General features: G+C 38.8%; 1 protein-coding gene across 13 annotated transcripts in view; it reads right to left on the bottom strand.

Annotated features, from left to right (window-relative positions):
- Positions 1–14403, bottom strand: part of MYO3A (myosin IIIA) — a gene marked incomplete at its 3' end in the record, with an annotated part of 121803 nt that overhangs the window by 15642 nt on the left and 91758 nt on the right. For all 13 annotated transcript variants that reach the window (XM_080583258.1, XM_080583260.1, XM_080583256.1 and 10 more), the window contains 7 exons: positions 12314–12519; positions 10098–10209; positions 8613–8775; positions 7869–7955; positions 4515–4638; positions 2427–3405; positions 1619–1757 (listed from right to left, as the gene is read on the bottom strand). In XM_080583258.1, coding sequence (XP_080439384.1) covers positions 1619–1757; positions 2427–3405; positions 4515–4638; positions 7869–7955; positions 8613–8775; positions 10098–10209; positions 12314–12519 — 1810 coding nt within the window. The remainder of the gene's footprint in view (positions 1–1618; positions 1758–2426; positions 3406–4514; positions 4639–7868; positions 7956–8612; positions 8776–10097; positions 10210–12313; positions 12520–14403) is intronic.

The raw sequence follows: 14403 nt of genomic DNA on the forward strand, positions 1-14403 counted from the left end.
GCTTGCCTCTTGCAGAGCTACTTAAATTTATAGCAGCGCTTAGGGAGGACGTTGTTCTATTCTGCGCATGGCATGAACATACTGATACACTTTCACTGTGTTCACTGGTGTAAGTAATGAGACCTTTAACTGGTTAAACAGGGATTTTTTTATTCTCATCCCTCTATCTACCTCTCTTCCCTGGCTTCTGGAGGAAGAATGTGTAAGAACCAAGAGCTATTTTCCATAGCACGCATTTTTAATCCCTCAGATCTACCTCATAAAAAATCTGCAATATTTAATAAAGAACTCAGTACAAACCCAAACATTATTCAGCCTTTAGTGAAAGATCACGAAACTTCGTTTTTAACTTCACATTTGTATTCTTTTTGTTATTTTTTGGGAACAGGTTGACCTACACAGATTATCTAGGAGCAGCCAGTTTATACTTGGAGGTTTAGATTTTCAAAACACCAAGCCCTCATTTTAGACGCTTGACCTCTTGAAAGGACTGCAAAGTGGGGGTGCAGTACCTTTAGGATCTCTTCCACTTAGCCATGGGATCTGAATGATGTTTTAGCAAACATGGCAACCAATGCCACAACGTTATAATGCAAGTATTACAATTGGCTCCGGGCGGCCAGGGGCACTTCTGCATTTGATCCCAGCTGTACAGAGGTGAGCAGAGCTCTTCCCCAGAGGCAGGGAAGTGGCATAGCTGGCACAAGCTGCCCTGCAGAAATGGAGGCCCACCCAGCCAACTGCCATGTTTGCCCTCGTCTTCCTCTGCATCTGTGGCCCAAAAAACAGGCCGAGGAAAACCCATTACGTCCACTCCAACTGAAAAGGCTTGAGCGACTTCGTCAGCTCTTTGTGGGCCTCCTGGTGGGGCACACTCTGAATGCCATGTCTTCCACCTACCAGTACTCCTCCCACTGCACCTAACCTGCTCCAAGAATGGTTACATTTTGAGAACCCTACTGCCCATGCTAACTGGAATATATGTATCTTCGGAGTGTGTTTTCAGAGGTAATATCCTCTTAAGTATATAAGTCAAATGGATGCTAATTATTAATAAGAATTTACTTATAATTTTAAAGTCATGCCCACCAACACGGGGAGGAGTTGCAAGTATTGCTAGACTCAGTTGCACTTCTGGGTAGCTAAAATTTTTACTCAGCATAAATGTGATAATCTGTGGCAAAGTGTTTGACATAGTACCTAAAAATATTTTGTTTTTAAAACATAGCTGCATATCTCATCCATGACACATACTGCTGAGGAACAATGAATAAAAAAGAGTCAATGTGGATTTTTTACCAAATAAAATTATTACTAGATATGCTGTGTCTAGGCCTCATGATGATCCATTCACCAATCTTAAGAAGCGCTGAAACAAAGTACCAAGAAAAATGGTAAATGTGTAAATCCCAGTCATGCTTGGACATTTCTCTGGAAAGTATTTTTCAGACACATACCGATATGAGGCTTAGTACAGAAACAAACAGCCTGAGTTACATGAGAAGCCAGAGCTAGTTCCTCTTCTAGTCCCTGGCCTTTAAACCATGAATAGGAGTTGTTTCTTGACAGCCCTGTTAACAAATGAAAATTCGGCCTAAACAGTAAGGTTCAACATTACCTGACTGACAAACATTAGAAGAAAGTTGGTCATTAGTTTGCTTATCTTTGGACAGCATCACAGGTCTCAGCTGATGTGACAATATCATTTCATTTAATTTTTGCTGCAACGCTAAGTAGTCTTCAGATAATTTCGATATCTGAAAAAATGTAACACAGGATTTCTCATTATTATATAAGTAAGTATATATGTTCCAAGGTAAGCAAGGGTAAAATGGTGGGCTTGATAATGAATTTAAAAGGTATTGCTCCAGCTACTATGCAGGCCCCTACCACACTTACTTCCCAGCCCTCTCCTTAAAACCAACCAAACAAAAGTGTAGGAAACCCCACACTACTGCCCAGTCCTGCAGCTACTTCATATTGGTTCACTCAGGTGAGCAGATGGTGTCTTGCTGATGTCGGGATGCAGAACAGCTTCTGCAACTGTAGGCATGCGTCTTGGCACACGTGCAAGTCCCTGGCACTGACACAGCAACTTACAGTTTTATTTACAGAGACATTTCAAATGCTGAATTAAGGGCCTTGCTTGGTAAATGCACATTTCAATAAAGCCAGAGCTTCTGCATTTAGGTTAATACTGACATAATTTTTCCCCATTTTTCTAACTTCATCTTTCCCTCCTTCCTGAAAAGGGTATTTCTCTTGCAGCCCCAAATATGCCTTTTTATGCAACACGAATTAAAAATACCATCAATCTCAGTTGAGAGAGTGAAAACTTGGTTCCACTGAAGTCAGTTAAATAACTTTGCCATTCTGTCATTGCTCAGTGTGTTATGTTTAACAAATTTAGCTTATAAGCTTCTTACCTGCCGCGAAAAAGCTGCCAAATCACAAGGCTCTTTCTCTGAACCTCCCTTCAGTGTCTTAGAGTCCTCAGCCTCCATAACAGTGCTTTCCCTATCTTTTGTTGTTTGGGGATCATTATTTTGAATGTGTACTGCTTCTGTTGGCTCCTTTATAGTTTTCTCTTGGCTTTTGCAAGGTAATTTCCCTTCTTTTCTGAGTTGTCCTCTCCTTCTGTAACCCCTGTAATTGCTCTGAATAACCACTGCTGCCTTCTCTTTGTCTTCTGAATCTCGTTTTTCTGCTTCAGCATGCTTCCGTGAGCCTCTTATCGACTCTTTTCTTATAATTCCTTTACATTCTCTATGCATCACCACTTCATGTTTCACATGGTTTCTTTCCACATCCCCATTGGTCTTGGGCTGGACCACAGCAGATTCTTGATTTTGCCCGTCTGCACTGAGTGTGTCTTGGTTAGTTTGCCCTTGCTGGAGATCAGGTTCAGCTGTGATTTTGACAGAAGCTTTGCTGGATGACTCTTCCAAAGACGCCTGGTCTTCACCTTCACCAGCATGCTCTACTGCAGGGTTCTGCTTCATGGAAACTGTCTCTTCTTTAGTAGGCATCTTCTTTTGCTCCTGTACATTCCCTATGTCGCTATCTCTAGTGCGCTCACTATCAGTAACAGCATCACCTTCATCTTGAATCTCCTCATTCACTGCTTCTTCTAGTATAACATTTTGAAGTGGCTGCAGTTGTGCTTCAAGGTATTCGACAGCAGATAATTCTTCCTCTCCTATTTTTTTACACTGTTCCTTTATTTTTTTACGGGCTCTGTAGCCTCTGTACTTGCTCTGAACAATAATAGCTGCTTCTTCCTCTGTTTTTGGAAGGGCACTCTTCACTCCAGCTGGACTTTCCTCATTATCTTGAAGTTCTTCATCCTTTTCCTTTTCACTAAAGGATGATGCATTTTCGGTTTGTTTCTTTCTAAGTGATTCCCTGAATGGAATAGAATTTTGGGAGAAATTATAGCTGAAGGAGATGAAGGATAGTAACAACTTTGCAACTACCTTTGGTGATGCTTGTGTAGTAAAAGGCAATTTGATGCATTGCATGATGGGAAAGATTTAATGCACATAGCTGGAATTGAAGATAGAAAACCAATCTATGTTTTTCTATTGACTAATACTTCTTAATGTTAAAAGGGATATCCCTGTTAAACTGTTCACAGAAAATTGCTGCACAAGGGCAGGTGATAAAACAGAAAAAGAATTAATTGAAAGTTTAACGAGAATGTAAGGCAGAAAATTTGTAGCACCTCCACTGTGTATAAATACACACAACCCTAAATGTATTAATGAAAGAAAACTGCCTCACTTCACACTGGACTGTTTTCTTTCTGTAATCCTGGGCATAGGTCCAGGTCAAACTTCAAAGACTTATTCCCTCCACTGTGTTTGTTACTGTCTATAAAACTTAAGTGCCAGGTGAAATCTGCCACGCTGTTCCTCCCCTTTGCCTCCTGAGAAAGGCTTTTGACTCATTCACAGCTGCTTTCTACCTCTCTGGAGTAGTCTCCAGCTACTGAAATGCTGTCACTGAAAACAAGATGGTGATGTGCAAAGTGCTCCTCTTCAGTGACTGGGAATACAGCCATCTTGCAGAAGTATTTAGAAAGTGGTTTGCCTCCCCTTACTTTCAGCTGTCTGATCTGAGCAAGTCTTCTAGGTTCCTGCTTGTCATCACCTATGCTTATCAGACAGTGACTTAAGATGAGAGCAGTTCCTTGCAGATGCCTATTTCTTGCTCTTGTCTGAGCATTTTTTTGCAATGAGCCAGTTCCAAAAAGAGATTCATTTACAAATTACATTAACATTACAGGTAAAACACAGTATTGTTTATCTTTCCGCTAAATATGCCATTATTCCCTGAGCTTGAAAATATGAGAAAATTGCCTACTGACATTGAAAGAACTCCAAGTGAATGTACATTACTACATATACATCTAGAATAATTCTAATTTGCTTCACTTTTAGATTATACCGTGTTTTTATCAGTGTAGTTACTAAAAAGGGGCACAGTGACAGAAGAGATGGAAACATTACTACCTCCTCTTTTTGAAGTTCTTCCTCTCCTTATATCCCCTGTAGTGAGACTGAATTACTGTTGCTGCTTTGCTCCTTGCCCCAGTTAGTTCTTTCCTCTTCTTCCTGAGTAAGTATCCTCTGGCAACTGACATAATTTGTAATATAAAACAACCTTAGGCAACAAACAATGGGTATCCCAAACATTTCAGAGAGTTAAATGATAACATTATTAAACAAAACAAATGACAAAAACAAACAACAACAAAAAAAGGAGAAATAAGAGCATACATACTGGGGCAGTAATTATGATTACATTTCAGCTGAAATGATTCTGTCCCACAAAACCTTTTGGGATTTCAGAAAGCTGCAGCCGTTCTACATGAGGACACAAGCAAGATCTTTCTCAGTATTTTATTGGAATGAAAAAAATAAAGGAAGATGTTGAAAGACACAGAACCATAGTGCTGTTGAAGTGCATCTAGAACACTGTGCTCTCAAAGCCACGTACCTGCTTTGCCTGATTCAGGCAATTGATTTGACTCAAGGTCTTTATTTCCCTGGGAAACACCTGGCAATCAGACTATAGAGATTACCAGCCTGTCTTCTGGCACAGGCTTGGAACTTTAATTCCTTAGCTGAACATTCACCAGATCAGAGAGAAACTGAAAATTTTATAGCTCAGCAGTTGTATCAGACCTCGCTCATGCTCCTTTTGCAAAGACTCATTATTCAAAATGAAAAAGCTCAGCATGAAAAATGAGCTAAGCTCCAAAATAACCAGGCACACTGTGGCAAGCATACTCAGTACTTTTGCTTTGCGGCACGTTTAAGTTCAAGTTTCTGTTGTGAACCAGGATAAATACTCAAAGATAGGTCTCTCACCAGACACATATGCACCCTCACCACTATACCAGTTGGTAGTGTAAGGACTGGGATTCAGCTCCAGGCGAAGGTAACTAAAGTTAGGTGTGTATATGAAGGTGTTTGCAATTGTGCTAAGTCTCTAACCTCTTGTTAAAGTCAATGACTAGTCACTAGGGGCTTAATATGCTTGCTGGCACGTGAGTATCTAGTGCCATCTGAAATGCTCCACAATGCCTAAAGCATCCACATGGAGCTGGCAGACACGTTGAAACAGACTGGGCTTTCTGCTGAGAGAAAGTTGGGTGTGCCACATGAAATAAAGCTGAAGGCCAGACAGGATAACCTGGGGCATCTCAAATGGCACTAGATACCAATATAGGTACAAATTTGCTGAGCATTTGGTGGTTTAGAATAAAATTACTCAAACTCTAGGCTCTGCTGACTATAAGAGGAGTTTAGAAACCTAGGTCACTTTCAGAGATCTACACTGAGGTGTCATAATCAGAAACTGAATCCCATTCAGAATGTTGCTTCAAAAATTCCTGAAGTTGCAAATCATTTCCCAATGGAAACTGGCACACTCTCCACAGTGCTGTGGTTTGGACAAGCCTGCAATTTCAAAGATGCAGCACAAATCCGCTAATCCCTGGCAAAATAAGATGAACAAAGTGTTTTGTCAAAATATTTCTGTTGAACTCTAACTCCAAATGCAATAGCAGGACTATGGGGATAGAGGATTCAGGTGATTTAACTACCCTGAGGAGATGGTAGATATGGGAACTCTCATTCCAACTGTGCTGAGTGTTGTGCATCACAGAGGAAGGTCAAGCTCACTTAAGAACAGGAGAGGAGCATAAGCAGTCTGTCCTAACACATTCATAAAACGTTACGTTAGTTTTTTGTTTGTTTGTTTGTTTGTTTTTGCTTTAGCATTCCCTATTCACAATTTAGACCAGCTTGGGCTACACTAGTTGCAGTGGATCGGTGTAAGAAGCACTGTATGAAAGGGCCATAAATTACATATTGATAACTGGACATAGAGTAAAGGAACTCAAATATTTGTTCAAAGTGGCACACTTGGGTTTCATTTTGCTGTCTGGCAGGGCTTTAGAAAAGTGCAAATTGTAAAGCATTTTGAATACTTTCAGAGTTTCTTGGACTTCTTGGGCAAATTCTCATTCCATTTCCCTTTAAAAATAAGTCAACAGGAGATAATTTTAAATATATCAAGTTACATTGTCAGTGGACATGCTATGTAAGCCAAATATGGCCTTTTTAGACTTATTCTGGTTCACTTTTGAAGTTTGCTTTTGTTTTGATATTGTGGCTATCTAAGCATTGCTTTCAAACTGGAAGAGAGGTTTTGTATTGACTTAAAAATAAATAGGAAAAAATACTCTGAGAGTTAAGTAAAAATGGACTTCCTTCTGCTTTAGCTTCTTGTGCACTGAAAAAAACCTTGAAACTATGTTCAAGATAAAGAAGGTGGACGAGAGGAAACACTGGGGAGATCAACAAACTGAGTAAAGTGATAAATTCATAGTTTTGCATTTGCAAAATATTCTACAATAATTGACAAGTTTCAGATGGGTAATTATTTTTGGCACATCACTGAATTTTATTCTGGTTTTAGGTTGCTTTTTATGCTGATAAAATTATACCGACTGCAGCAAAGTGCTCTTCAGTACACTCTAACATTGGCTCAATGTAATTAACAGATGCTTGTGACAATGATTAAAACCAACACTAGTGTTGGTATATACTCATGAAGGCATATCAGAGGAAGTTTACATCTAGATAGCCTGGGTACTGGCAGCATTAGCCTATGTTTGGGGTAACTACCTTTATAATTACTAAAAGCACTGTGCAGATTTGTGCCAGCTGTTTTCAGACCTGTGCCTCTCTGAGTTGTATTGCCACTGATTTCAGAGCTGCCTAGACTACATCTGGCTCTGGGACATCTCTGCAGGGACAGGAGGGACAGAAAGGAAGGAAAAAGGGATGTCATATAGTATACAACAAGGTGCAAGGTGATTATTGCTGCAGAAGTGGCAGAATAATTTCAGACTGAGTCCTGGCAAAAAAAAAAGAATCAGATACAAGTGAAATTACAGGTTGTAGTCTTCTCAAACATAACTGATATGTAGCAAAACCTATTCCCAACTGAACAGCATGCACACACACATTATATGCACATAATCTCATACAGGGCTTCAACAGCATCAGCTGCAATAATTAGACATAACAAACTAGGAGTGAAAGTCTTGCCATGGCATTTAACCAGCCCACCTCCCAGCTGTGGAAAGGGCCTCTATGCTGCTTTGAGGTACACGTAGTGGAATACATTGACCTGCCTCAACCACTGTATATAGATATATAATAGATAAATTATACGTCAGAATCTGTAAATGAGCATAGTCAATCAGTGTAGCTAGGTAACAGCAAAGAATCTGGATCAACATATTGTGTTTGGATAGCATGTTAAAAACATGGAAAGCAAACAATTCTTACTTGCTTGAAGTCTAACAATGTATTTTTCCATTTTTTGATTACGTTTTGCTTTTGTGTATTCTTTACGAGCAACAAAACCCCTGTAAGCTGAAAAGAGATGTGAAAAAATAAATAATCCATTAAGATACACAAAAAGGCTTTAAAAATAAAAAGAGTCTGTAAGGAATCATAGGCCTCCATTAAAATATTCATATTTTTTTTCAGGCTTTATCTTCCCAAAAATGGCAAAAAAGCACAAGCAATACGAATCTCCATAAAAAACTACATTTTATGGTGAGTAACATTATTAAGAATGAAATAAATACAAACATGAGAGAATCAAAATATAAAATAAGATGCTGTTTGAAATATATTAAAAATTTCAACTGACGTCTTCATCAAAGGCATAATTGGTCTTATTGTCTTGGACAGTTAATACATTATATTTTCATTATTATATTGCACAACCTTGTCAGAGCATGTCAGAATATTATTAATAACAGTATCATTTATGCAATCATGTCCTTCCATTGTTAAAACTGTCTTTAAATGCAACATTGATAAATGTAGCTTTGGTAAGAAGATTGTCATAAGCTGGTTAAAAGAAATTTTTCTTCATAAAAATAAATATCATGAAGTATTAGATATTTTGTAAAATGTAACAGCAGAAAAACAGCAAAATCCACATCCAGCATGCACATCCATCTATCAGCTACACACATGTGCTAGATTTAAGGAAAATGCTAAATGTTTTAAAACTATTACCTGACTGTATTTTAATAGCACTTTGTTCCCTTTGTTCCTTTATCTTTTTGTATCTCCTTGACACCAGCCACCCTCTGACATAAGCCTGAATCAAAATAATCATGTCAACTGTCTCCTTTCGCATTAAATTCAGCTGCTCCACGTGATAGTATTTGAGGAACACCTTAAAAAGAGTAAGCAGACAAGCAGTAGTTCTAGTTAATGCGGCTTAGACAGAGTCGCCCTGTTTCATAGTCCCAGTGCAAAACCTCGGGCTGTAACTACAAATCTGTTTTCAAACCTAAGAGTCTGACGGTTTCACTAACCTCAGAAATCTGATGTATATTGTATATAGGTGATCCAAATCTAAAACTTTCCCAGTTTAAATGTAAGGCATTGTTTATTTACTAAATTGCTTTTATCAAGCATGAAGCTCATGTAGATCCTTAACAACTAGCCCAGCATGAGGGATACAAACACATTCCTGGTTTACATTAGTATAAAATAGAATATGTAGATAGAGCTTGTGCAATTAAGACAACAATTACTCTCATTTTACAGAATTCCCCGTGATCTTTGATCACTCTAGTACAGATACAGGTTAACTCTAATTAAGTAAACATACAATATAGATCTCATATCTCAAAACACCCTTCCCTTCACTACATGTTATCCATTAGCCTCACTAAGACAGCAAAGGGAAATAAATGTTGAGGAGGAGGTAACTTCATGGCTTGTCCGGCCTATCCAGGAATATGTCTCAGAAGAAGAATTGTTTCTTCTGCTCTGAGGTGTTTTTGTATTTCGTGCAGTTTAGGATCCATCTAGGATCCATTTGTCCCTCTCCCTTTTCCATGCACTTCTGTTACATTAGAAGACTGAGACTTGGTGCAGTATTTGTCTGACAGCTTATTTTTTTTCTGGCAGATCTCCTGGGATCCATCATGTCAGGGCCGGGGGGGCCTCTTGGGTGCACTGGGAAGGCTGGTGAGCTAGAACCAATGGCATGAGTATGGGAACAAACATATTTCTTGTATATCAAGAAAAGCCTTCCTCCGACTTCACATATCTGAGATCTATGTCTTCTCCCAGTGCTCAAAAAACTCTAGCACAGATCCCTCTAGCTGGAAGGTGAAAACCTTCTCCCCTCCCCTTGTGAGTCTGACTGCTACAAGAAAGAAGTATGAGCTGATCCTTACTATCACATTTTTGGAAAAATGATGCAAGCAGTGTCATTGTCACATACTGCTTTGTACAGGTGAGGCAGACTGTGGCCTCATTACAGTCAATCAGAATTTTAACACACTACTGGCTCAGGATTTCAGCCAGGAATCATGGAACATTACCCAGCAAAGTCTGTTTTTCTGTTTTGTTTTTGTTTTAGTACCAGGAGAGACCAAGAGCTACACCAATCAAATGGATGAGAAAACCAATTGTCTAATAAATTAAGTGACATAGTGCAATAATGCTGTTACAGTGTATATATCTATATCTATATCTAATTACTTTAGTTTTTCCAAGAACCCAGTTGTCCAGGTGAGCTTTTTCCAAGATGGCAGCACAGGTTTCCGGGCTGACTGGAGGATCATCATTTGTTTTGTAACAGATGAGATAATACCTAAAGACAAATATAGGATTCGTTATTCCATTAACGGTGAACAATATATGCAAATACATTTAAATCATTCATTTAAACAATAAAAACAGTTGCATGAAAGAAAACACAGCACTGAAAAAAAAAATAGCTCACTAAAAAAATTGCTGTGATTTATATGCAGCACTAAGAAACTCAATTAAAAGTGGATGAGTGACATATTGCACACCCTGGAGGGCTGTTTAATTCTATGTCAACATTGAAAGGTTTAAAAAAGTGTGCAACCCAAATGGGGCTGTGTGCCAGTGCTTTGCTGCTCTGACTCTCTGTGAAAGTGATTTCAGTGGCAAGATAAAAATGTTTGTGTTTTTCTGCCTAAATTAGCTTACTTCATATCTAGAAATGTCACGAAGATTTCCTGTTTTATTTCAAGTGCTTAGATGGTAAACATGTGAGATTCATCCCAGCTCTTGTTACCTTCTTGGATTCAGCTTTATAGATCCTTTTGGAACATAATATTTGATGTTTTGACATATCATGTAAGCATTTAATTTGGCAAACTAATTTCTCAGAACTAACTCTGACTGAGAAAAGAGGTCAGGATGCTCATGCATAAAAATTACCTATAACATACCGACTCAGCTGGTAGGTAGGAAAGCACTTGCATTTTCCAGAATATAATTTCATTACAAAATGAACTATACTTGTCTTGTTTTGATTTATTTTGTCTTGTTTTGTTTTTTAATTCAGAAAAAATATGTGAATACCATTACGTGTGTTCCTGACACTGTGTTCTGCTTTTTCTCTTGTTACTCAAAGTTTATACACTAAGTTGGGTTGTACCAACTTGAGATGAAGATAACAATTTCCCAGAGGACTATAAAAAAGGAGACAATGCTTATTCCTGTATTATGACCACCAATTCCTATATATATATGTATGTATATGTACATATATTTTTTTTATTACACAATGAATTGGTTTATTTTAACAAAATAACTTTTCAAATATCCCAGGTCTACCTGTAAGTCTCAACTACTAATAAAAGAAAGACAAAGAGACAGGTACTTATTAAAAATCCATCTCTATGTGAGCGCCATATCATCAGTGCTTCAGGCCTGCACAGCCTCACTGCAATCAGGGGCACACTCTCTAGAGAGCTTCCCCATTGTGCTCACTGACTGTCTCTCTTTTACCTGCACAGCAGCTTTTGATAAAAAGCAGCAACCAAAAGCCACAACACATCTTGGTGCAGTGATAACTACCTTTTCTCATCCTGCACTCTTCCAAGACAGTAATAGTCCCAGCAATACTCCTTCCAGATACTGAGCTATAAAAACTTTACTTTCTCTTTCCTCTCCTTATGTGCCAGCAGCACTCTGCGGCTAGCTCTCTGTTTCTAGTGCACTGTTACTTTTACGCATTTCTGTCTGAGTGGGTGTTGCTTGCTTCTTCCCAGTTTTACTCCCCATTCCATAAATCTTAAATTCTGATTGAGGCAAATAATCAGCGTCTTTATTTGTAAAGGAGAAATCTAGGTTAAATGCTCAGTATTAATTTTTTGAGGAGGCAGAAGAAGAGAGTTAAAGGGATTATAAAATAATAGTGAGTTCATTATTCTTCTTACATATGACTAATACTTAGAAAGCATATTTCAAACAGAACTATGAACTTAATGAACTTCTCAGTCCTAGATTAGCCATTCCAAATTATCACCCCCCTGCAAAGGCAGATGTTGCACAGTTCTGAACGTCAGGAGCTAGAGAAATGGTGGTGCTTCTCAGAGGCTCTTACTCCAGATTCTCCATTTTAATTTGAAGCATTACACTTCTAACCCTCCAGTCTTTGAAGAAAATTTTCAGATTATAAGCACGACAAATAATTTAATCAAATGCAGATGGAGCATAAAACAGTCATTCTGGGATGCATCATCTTTCCCTACCAATCCAAAAAGGCTTACCAATCTTGTGCCTGAGCTATCCTGTCATCCAGCCTGTAATCTCTTTTCTAACAGGAAATGTCTCTGTATTTTTTCTTTAAATACCATGCCAAACGCATTGCTGATGCTTAACCAACACTGAACAGCAATGACAGAAGAGAAAAAGGCACTTCTTCACACCAATGTTACCGTTTTATGAAGTTAGCAAAGAGTATGCGGTGTGAATAACCCTGTCTTCGAATCCTTGCTGTCTCCAGAATTCCGGTGTAACGCAGCTGAACCAGCACTTTTTCTTTATCAAACTTGTTTGCCTGCCGGTCATTGTTTGGCTTGATGCACCTGACAAAATGAGGCTGGCCAACGACCATTTTGGATAACAAATCCATCAGGGAATACTGCAGAAAGGAACAAGATATTTGCTATCAGGAGAAGTATAAAACTTTTATGCAGGTCCAGGTGTAGCTGAAATTTCATTTCATATGATCAGATTTATTTCATGTGCAAATCCATTTAGATTTCAGTAAGCTGGTACTTTAATGATAGATGAAGTAAATTGTGTAACAAGAGTTCTAGCTTTGAAAAGATCAGCATATACTACTTTAGAGAAACTGACTCCACATGGGCGTATCACAGTCCACCCAGGACATTCTCACAAAGTACAGTTTTGGTATATGCAAAATTTATGGTACTGCCAATAACTGAACACCTGCTTTGGTCTTGGAAGCAACATTATCTTTAATTATGGTTCTAAAAAATGATCTCTTTTTTGCAGGCTCCCTTGAAGACCAATGCATATAGCAGCAGCTGTTAGGCTGAGTCTGCCACACCAAGTTCATATCAAGCCGTACATTTAGCAGAAGCAAAGCACTGTTTGCGAAGTCATAACTGAATTCTGAGTACAACTGCAGAAGGGAATGTTAAATGAGGAATATTTCTAAAAGCATACCACTTATTCTCATGAAATGCACAAGCACATGAATGCCCATTTTATGCCTAATACTGAAGACAGAGAACAAATAGGTGTTTGGGGCAACTGCATCAGTTAGCCTGGCATTGGATTGTGCAGCTGTTACTGAGCTTTATTATTGACAGTGTGGCTGTTAAAGGCTGTTAAATGCTGTCAGACCTGATGAAAGGGTAGTGTCCCTGGAAGCCTCTCCATGCTTGCCAGCTACATCAGCTCATCTAATATACAACAGAAACTCTCCTTATACTTCTTTCCTTTTCTTGGACTCTTGTTAGGCAATTACAACCCACTTGCATTTTTTTTTCCTGTTGTCACATATTTGAAGATCTTTATTTGTCCAGAGAGTAAATCATCAGTCTAAGGGTGGACAGTGGAAGTGCAGCAAGCCAGTAAATATTGCCATCCTTTCAATAGGATGGAGGAACCTAAAGTCACCCTGGAAGAGGGGCTGCTTACTCTATTCTGATACAGCATATCTTGTTCATTAGGGCTGATGGTGACACTACAGCTGCCCTGCCAGGAACAAACCTTTGAGGAGGGTAAAACTAGAAATGCACAAAATCACAATTCAAAAGTTGCACTCCTCCCACCTCACCAGGGTGCCAGACTAACAGAGGGATGCTGTCTGTAGCTCCCCATGACAACTGAGGTGAATCTGGCTGTAAACAAGCTTGACTTGTATTTCATAAAATTGCTTCATGGGAATATCTTATAGAAACACAAGTGAAGAGGCTCATTACTCAGGATTCAGCCTGACTCAACAGAAAGAGGCAGCCAGGATGTAATGCAGTTCAGCAGTAGGTTAGATACATGAAACTGGTGTAGGCCATCAAGAGACATATGTTTCCTATTAAAATATGCAATCCCATTTTGGACAAATGCTGCACCAAGCAGCAAAGTGCTTAATTAGATTTATCACTCGTGGCAATGGAACACAAACAAATAGGGCAAGCTAATGGACATATATATTTTTTCTACTCAGCCTGAGGTAGCAGATGCTTTTCTCAATCACCCTTGGATATCTGCATATGAGTAAACCAGTAGGGATGAAGCTGAATCTTCATTTGAGAGCATTAGCTAGCATGATCTGAGCAGGGATTTCCACTACAGCAAATAGTAACAGGAAAGTGCAAATATAATGAATCCTTCACAGCTTCAGTTGCTACATTTGTTGGTAATGCACTGAATCAAAGACAAGAGCTTTGAAGTAGATTCAATACATTTCTCCATCCAGAACGTTAAAACGCCATCCAGCTTTGGATCACCATGATACCTGGGCTGGAATTATCTTTGACAGTCCCAAAAGCCATGC

Source organism: Anser brachyrhynchus (assembly GCF_964034855.1).
Source record: "Anser brachyrhynchus genome assembly, chromosome: 2".
Classification (NCBI taxonomy): domain Eukaryota; kingdom Metazoa; phylum Chordata; class Aves; order Anseriformes; family Anatidae; genus Anser; species Anser brachyrhynchus.